Source organism: Eublepharis macularius, chromosome 4 (genome assembly GCF_028583425.1).
Source record: "Eublepharis macularius isolate TG4126 chromosome 4, MPM_Emac_v1.0, whole genome shotgun sequence".
Taxonomy (NCBI): domain Eukaryota; kingdom Metazoa; phylum Chordata; class Lepidosauria; order Squamata; family Eublepharidae; genus Eublepharis; species Eublepharis macularius.
The window spans coordinates 7,041,675-7,049,533 of record NC_072793.1 but is presented as its reverse complement, the minus strand read 5'-3'; the positions used below and the strand labels follow the sequence as shown (position 1 = coordinate 7,049,533).

General features: G+C 44.7%; 1 protein-coding gene across 6 annotated transcripts in view; it reads right to left on the bottom strand.

The window, feature by feature from the left end:
• Positions 1-2,598: 2,598 nt before the first annotated feature.
• The window catches only part of SCN8A (sodium voltage-gated channel alpha subunit 8), a 134,806-nt gene continuing 129,545 nt past the window's right edge, over positions 2,599-7,859 (bottom strand). For all 6 annotated transcript variants that reach the window (XM_054975346.1, XM_054975342.1, XM_054975343.1 and 3 more), the window contains 3 exons: positions 7,405-7,509; positions 5,214-5,484; positions 2,599-3,743 (listed from right to left, as the gene is read on the bottom strand). In XM_054975346.1, coding sequence (XP_054831321.1) covers positions 2,599-3,743; positions 5,214-5,484; positions 7,405-7,509 — 1,521 coding nt within the window. The remainder of the gene's footprint in view (positions 3,744-5,213; positions 5,485-7,404; positions 7,510-7,859) is intronic.

The window sequence follows — 7,859 nt, the reverse complement described above, 5'->3', positions numbered from 1 at the left end:
ACCACACTTTTTAGGCTTTTGCTGTTGTTGTGCTGTTTACAATGTTACATCTGCATGTCAGTTTTCATTTCTTTTAAATATTATACACATTGTAGGAGAAAGTGGGGTAAGTCTAACAGGAGAGAAATGTTTTGTTCTTTGCGGTGTCTGAGACAGTAGAATTCTTCCACTGATGTCATGACAGCTAGACTATGCATTTAAAAAATCCAACTTGGCACAAATGTCTATCAAATGACTTCCTTTCTGCATGGCCCTGGTAGCAGGCATCTAGGTTGCTATAAATCAAGCCTCTACCTTTCATCGAAAAGGTGTTGCTATCTTTTCTGCTTGCTTGTTTTGCTTTTTGAATATTTCAAGTGATTATTTTAAATATTTTTTGCCTTTTATAGATACAATTTATTTGGTCCACATTCAAACAGTTTGCTTCCTTTTATCAGGTTCAATATCCTTCCTTTACAACCAGGCATTCTGAACCATTAGCAGTACTTCTACGTCTTCCTTAAGATGAAACACAGTCTTGGTTATGATGCAACACTACCTTTGGCCCAACAGGGGAAAAAAAGAAAACAACTAGTCCCCAAACCTGTGCCCCGGGGTGGGAGGGGGGGGAAGGGAGAGACAAAGAACTGAATTCACAGTGATGATTAACTTATTGAATGGCAATGATGTAACGGGACATTTCAAAGAGGGGTTTTTTTGCGGGGCGCGGGAGTGAGACTCCCATCAATTTAGAGTTAAGACGAGTTGAGAGGTAGCTCTTCATCCCTATTTGAATTTGCCGGACTGTAAAAATTATGACTGTATAACCATGTGGATGAAATGAAAAATGGTAGAAGGCACACAGCATTTATGACACTTCTTCCTCTCAGCTCTGCGCCCACATCATTTTGCTACTTCTACTTGTCCAAAGTCACTATACTAATGGTTATTTTTAAAAAGTGTGTGCGTGGCAGGGGGGGGGTTGGTTGGTTTGCTTTTCTTAAAAAGAAAGTTGCAGCTAGAGAAGCAAATGATACCCATGCAGCATCAGAATGCAAGCTGTAGGAAATCTATCAGTGGAAAAAAAGTTAGGTAGAGTCCACTTTTCCAGATGTCAGCTTGTGCCCTGTTATTAGGTTACTTGCATCCTAACACCCCAAAAGAATGCAACAATTTGCATGGAAATATGGCACAGTTGCTGTACTCCCCCCTTCATATCACCCAACACTCTTAGAAGATTGCTTTAGATAACTGTTCAAAATTGCACCTTTAAAATATAAGGTGTCGTTTCCGATAGCACTTCTTATGTCTAACAGAAAGGGGGAGAGGGAGTGCCCGAACTGCACCGTGGAGGCTGAAGAGCCACATCATCAATACTGTAGGATACAGAACTGCCGGATGGGTTTTCCTGAAGGCCTGAAGTTCTCTTTGATGGTGACGCGGCATTAGAAACCATTCTCGCCTGGACTTCCCAGCAGATGGGTTTTACAGCAGCATTTTGGGGGGTTTGTTCTGTGTTTCTTTTGTTAAAAGTGCAAAATACATTTATATATATGAGTGCCATGAAGAATTGTTAAACAGACACGCAAACAACTTTTCAATGGTTGGTTTCACTTTTGTTTGTTTTTTTCTACTGGAGAGTGTATGGAAAGATTAAGAATTGGTATCTTGGTGAAGGGCATAGTAGCTAAGAGAGTAACTCTCCCAATACAGTGTGCTGTAGTCAGTGGAGTGCCTTGAACATATGGCTTAACGCACGGCCTGGACAGCATATTGAGTGTCTTGTGGTTTTATGATTCCTCATGCATGATTCCTGATCACAGCATGCCATCATGCAAATCATTTCTATGCATTGAACGAGCACAATTTTATTTTATTTTTGGAACCAGCCTGAGTGAGCTTGGCAGGCTGAAAACACCTGATTACCCCCATCTCCCAAACCACGGTGAAGCCCATATAATGAAGAAGTATGCAGATAATAAATACCAAAGAAACTATGACAATTAAATGACATGGGCTATGTGTGTCGTTTCTTTTCAGCTTTTTGTTGTTGCTTGATTGGATTGACTTTCCCCCCCTTGTTCTAATTTGTTTTGCTGCTTAAACTAAACATCAGGTATGAAAATCTAGTTCTGCATGAACAAACAAACCCTTCAAAATGATGATTTTTTTTTTCCTGGGTTCCTTTCCATAAAATGAGAAAATAAAAATCCATATTGGCTGCTTTGGGAAAAAAAAAATGAATCCTAAAGCAGCATTTCCCCCCTTAAGTGTGTGTGTGTTTTATTTTGCTTGTTTGTCCTAAGTTGCATTGACTGATGTGGAACATGCAGTATCCACCTGCCCAAACCGTATAAAATCCTTTTTTCGCCTTTGTATTGTTTCCTGCTTTTGTTTTTTTTTAAATATGTTTGTCTAGATGGGTCCTTTAAACAGGCGGTGGATCGCTGCTTTGAGATGCAACGTGGTCACACAGTAAGCAGACTATGTTTGGTATAAGATCTTCGGGTAAAGTGTCTCCACAGCTGTTCGCTATTGTAATATATTTTTTATCAGAAAGTTTGTAAACAATCTTTTCCGCTCACAAGTTCTCTACGGTTATTATAAGTACGGATCACCTCAACATTTGGATTCCCTGACATCTTTTTGTCTTTTTGCCCTTTCCCGTCTCCCTTCTTCGGCCCGCTGTTTCTCTTTCTCAGGCTTAGTTACACTGTCATAGGATGGAAGGGATGCTGTGGACGGGGTGCCTTCTTTTTTCTCTCGGTTTGTCCCCCCATTTTCCATCTTATTGGAGATGTTCTTTCGGTAAATAAAGCCCCTCCTTACTAAGCGGGCCCGGTAAGCCCTTTGGATGACCACTGCAGAGACCTCTTCCTGCTTACGCCGTAGCGTGGTCGTGATCGGCTCATAAGACACTTTGGAAGGATTAGAAGCCACAAACCTCTCTTCCATCTGCTGCCTCAGGATGTCTAGTTCACCACTATCACCCAATACACGTTTGGTGAAGGCAAACAGGATGTCCAAGCAGTGGATCCTGTCCCCGCTCACCATCGGCAAGTCCATTGCGATGAGCTCAATGGTGTTGGGCTTCGGAACACGGAGGGGGTGCTCCAAAGCATCGGCAAAGTCTGCCAGTTTGCAGTACTCTATGAACTGGGTGGCATCAGGGTCAAACTTCTCCCAGATCTCATAGAACGTCTCGAAGTCGTCTTCACTCAGTGGGTCAGCACTCTCCTCTGTTGCCACACTGAAGTTCTCCAGAATGATGGCGATGTACATGTTTACCACAATCAGAAAGGAGATGATGATGTAGCTGACAAAGAAAAAGATCCCCACCGAGGGATTCCCACAGTCACCCTTGAAGCCGCTCCCAGGATGTTCCTTGTTCAAATCACAGTCTGGAGGCCGGTTCAGGATGGGCAGAAGCAATCCATCCCACCCTGCTGAGGTAGTGATCTGGAACAAGCAAATCATACTATTGCCAAAGGTCTCGAAGTTGAACATGTCGTCAATGCCAGCCTCGTGTTTCACGTAGGCGAAGTTTGACATCCCAAAGATGGAAAAAATGAACATAACTAGAAAGAGCAGGAGGCCAATGTTGAACAGGGCAGGCAAAGACATCATTAAGGCAAAAAGCAGGGTGCGGATCCCTTTGGCTCCTTTGATCAGGCGCAGGATACGGCCAATCCGGGCCAGGCGGATGACTCTGAAGAGAGTAGGTGACACAAAGTATTTCTCTATGATTTCAGCCAAGAACATACCTTTAAAAAGATGAGGGAGAAAAGACAGTGTTATAATTCCATGGCTGATCCTACCTTCAGGTATTCTTGTACACTTTTTCTAAAGGCATGCAATGTTTGTCGAAGGCGCCTGAAGACAATGTACTAGAACAGACAGGCCAGACGTTTGATCAGCACTAGCAGTATCTGTGAATTTGTGTTTTTTAAGATCCGAGACTTAAGGAAGTACTCAACAACTTGATCAGTGAACTTCCCTTTACAGTAACTTCCTTTGGTAGTGTGACCTTGGGGCAGTCATACTCTCTTGGCCTAATTGGCCTCAACATATTGCTGTGAGGATACGAAATGCACCACTCTGATCTACTCGGAGGCAGTGGGGGATAAAAGCAGGCTTCCCCCCCCCCCCAGTTTTTCCATTTGTAGCTTCTGAAGGCTGTTTCTGGATAAACAATAAACATGAGGAAAGTTTATTGGCAAATTTAAGCATTGATTTATTTCATGGGACCTCCCCCTTACCTGAACTTGTTTTTTTAAACTAAAAAAGATGAATGTTTTCTCAATGACTGGAATTCTCTCAATAAAATTTAAATTCAGTGCGCTTGCACAGTATTTCAAGAACGTGGTTCACTTCTAGGTGCTGATGCAGTCATTCTAAAGCAATGCTTTCCCCCTTTATGGGTCAGGAACCTTCGGTGGCCAGCAGAGCCTCCCTTATTGGATCATGAGTCCCTACAGAATCGCCATTCTTTTTGCTTCTTTCTGAAAGGACCTGCTTCAAGTGTGCACATATAGAGACAGTAATGGCCCCACTCCTCCTGCACCCGCACGCATGCTGAAAGGAGTAAGTGACATGTCATGTCACGTTCAGAGGAGGCCAGGCCACCACCTAGGGTTAAAAGTGGGTTGCAGGTCTGGAAAAGTTGAAGATCATTGCTGTAAAGAACAGGTTTTCCTATTAATGTATTTCAACGGAAATACATTAATGTGTTCAACGGAATGTATGCTGAAGAGTTGCATCTCTGGATCTCTTATGTGAATGGCAGAGCTCACCGAAGCTTCTGTGTTCACATGAACTGTCCAGGAAAAAGTGGAAAGATGAGTTTCACTGGGACTTTCATCTCAGAAAAGCCCCAATTAAACAATAACGTCCAATTCTTAAGAATCTTGGAAACCAATAGCATATCAGGTGGAAGTGTTGCCCTGAAACAAACCTAACATCATTTTCATGACAAACAGTAAGAACGAGCTGCCTGATTTGACAGATAAAACCAGGTTTAGCAGGTGATGATCTACCCTGGCCCACAATCTGTGCATTGGCTACTTGCCTCTACTGGTTCATAAGGCTGAAAAGTTCAGATTTCAACTTCGGATGGAACTCAATTCCAACATCATGTTCAGCTCCCTCCCCCCCCCCCACCATTTTGTTTTGTTCTCTTCTAAAAACATGGACCTTTGCATGTGTTTCGTATCACAGAAGATATCTGTACTCACCCACAATGGAGAGAATCACAACCACAAAATCAAAAATATTCCAGCCAATAGTGAAGTAGTAATGGCGCAAGGCAAACATTTTCAGCACACACTCGCAAGTGAAAAAGATAACAAAGACGAGGTTGATCCAGTACAGGATTTCTTCCATCTGCTTGCTCTGCGTGTCGGTCTCAACCATCATGGTCACCATGTTGAGGCAGATGAGCAACATGATTAATATGTCAAATGCTTGCTGCGTGACGAAGTCAAATACAGCCCCTTGGATTCTGTTCTGTAACACAAGATGGGAAAGACCCACACAGTAAATGGACGAGCCCGAGAGCCTTACTCAATTAAATCGTTAAGAGTTCTACACATCTTCCCTCACATCGCATCTCGTTTGCATGCTTTCATGACTCAAAGATCTTCTTCCCAATGATCTTCTTCTTTCACCCGTGGAGTCAACTGGAGCAGAATGGGATTGTGGCTTAGTGGAAGAGTTCATGCTTTGCATGTCAAGGATCCCAGGTTCAGTCCCCAGTATCTCCAGTTAGGGAAAGGAAAGACCTTTCTTTGCCCAAGACACTAGAGAGCTGCTGCCAGTCCAAGTAGACAGAACTGAGTTTTATGGACCAGTGGAATGTACGGGCCTCATGTTTATGATGTGTGTTATGTGTGTGTGTGTGCTGTATACACACCTATACCACCAGAAAGCTCATGAGCTGGATCACAAAGCATGGTTTTATTTCATAAATTTGCACAGGATTTTGTGTCCTTTATTAGGCTGTTCCATAAACTACTAGTATAAAACTGATCCATTTCGGCATTTACTTCTTACCAGCACGATATCCTTAATCCTTTACTGCAAGGTTAAAGACTTCTGTATCCTATTTTGCAATAAAGCACTAAGGATATTGTGCTGGCAAAAAGCGAACACAAGAACTCATCAGTTTTGCATTCTGTTAGGGCTCTTCCCTTGCACTTAAAGGTTAAGCTTGAATGAGATGGTAGGACATCCATGACTGAAACTTCCCAGTGACTTAACATTGAATTGCAGTTTCATGTGTCCTCAGTTCAGTCCTCCCCACACTGTCATTATCCCTTGATGGAAGAAAGACAGGCAAGCCTTCTCCCTGCCCAGCTGAGCGATGGATGGGCAGGCGCTATGCTGCCGCCCCCCCATGCCATGGGCCAGCTGATCCACGGGCAAGGGGGGTGGCGGAGCACCCACCACTCAACCTTCTCTCTGCCCAGCTGAGCAGCAGGCAGGATCCTCTGCTGCACACTGCAACGGGCCTGTCTGAGCCAGCTGGAGCCACAACGGGCCGGGCAGCCTTGTGTTGCAGCATACTGCCAGGCCGGGCTGGGTTGCGCTGCAATGGGCCGGGCCGGGCTGCCCCACGCTGCAACTGACCAGGCAGCCCCAGGTTGCAGCACACTACCTGGCCAGGCCAGGCCGTGCTGCAACGAGCAGGGCAGCCCCACGTCGCAGCACGCCACCGAGCCGTGCAACAACGGGCCAGGCTGCCCGAGCCGGACAGTCCCATGCCTCAGCGGGCCACTGGGTCTGGTTGCTCTGCGCCGCAGCAGGCAGGGCAGCCCCATGCCACAGCGGGCCACTGTGCTGCAGAAGCCCGCCACAGCAGGCTTCTCGGTGATGGACTCCTCAGTGGCGGGTGGCAGGATCCTCGGCAGTGGGAAGGCTCAGTGCTGCAGCTAGGCTGGGCCTTCCTGGGCCTCCGAAAGCCCCAAGACAGCTGCTGCTTTGCTGGGCCTTTCCGGGCCTGTGGAGGCTCCGAGGAGGCAGCAGGGAGGCAAACTGTTTTGCCCCTGCTCACTTCTTATCCCTGTGGGATACTGCATATGTGTGGGGATAAAAAGTGAGTCGTCAGCAACACGGTTAGCCTTTTATATATTAGAGATGTTGTTTTATAGTCTTCTTGTGTAACAGAGGCCAACGGCTACATTTTGGAAGTTCAACAGCCGATTTGTTTTTTGGACTCTCTTTGAATAAAGTGACTGACTGACATTCAAAATGGTCTCAACATTGTCTTTGTTTACACCAAGGTACTAAATCAGCATGTTAAAGAAAGGAGGATGAGACTTGTTTTGGCATAGCAAAGATTACTTCAAAAAACAGGACTGCTGAGAAATATGAAGAATCTACCGGAGGGTACAAGGAAAATGGCTTGGACTACATCTGAAAACTTACCAAAGGCCTAGGAATAGGCTTTTGAGGTTTCTTGGAACCTAGTTTTTTCATGGCATTGTAATATTTCTTCTGTTCCTCTGTCATGAAAATATCCTGGCCTCCAAAGTAAAGGAAGAGAAAGGAAAGAAGGCTGGTTACAATCTGTTCATCAGAACTTAAATATGAAGGTAAAACTGAAGCAGGCAAACACATTTCCTGATTGCATCTAGTAATAGATGGAAGAAATTACATTATCTTTCCGAAAGAAGATGGGAGACATGTGAAGCACATATATGTGAAGTAATATCATAATAGCATGTGAAATTGCTTCACATAAAGGCATACAGGCATACTCGGGAACAGGTGAGGAGCTTTTTGCTATGGGGTGAACTCTGCTTTTTCCAACCTTCATGTCTGTTTTGATAGATGTACCCAGCTCTGGAGGGAAACCTAGCTCTAGCCTGCTCTTCCTCTTC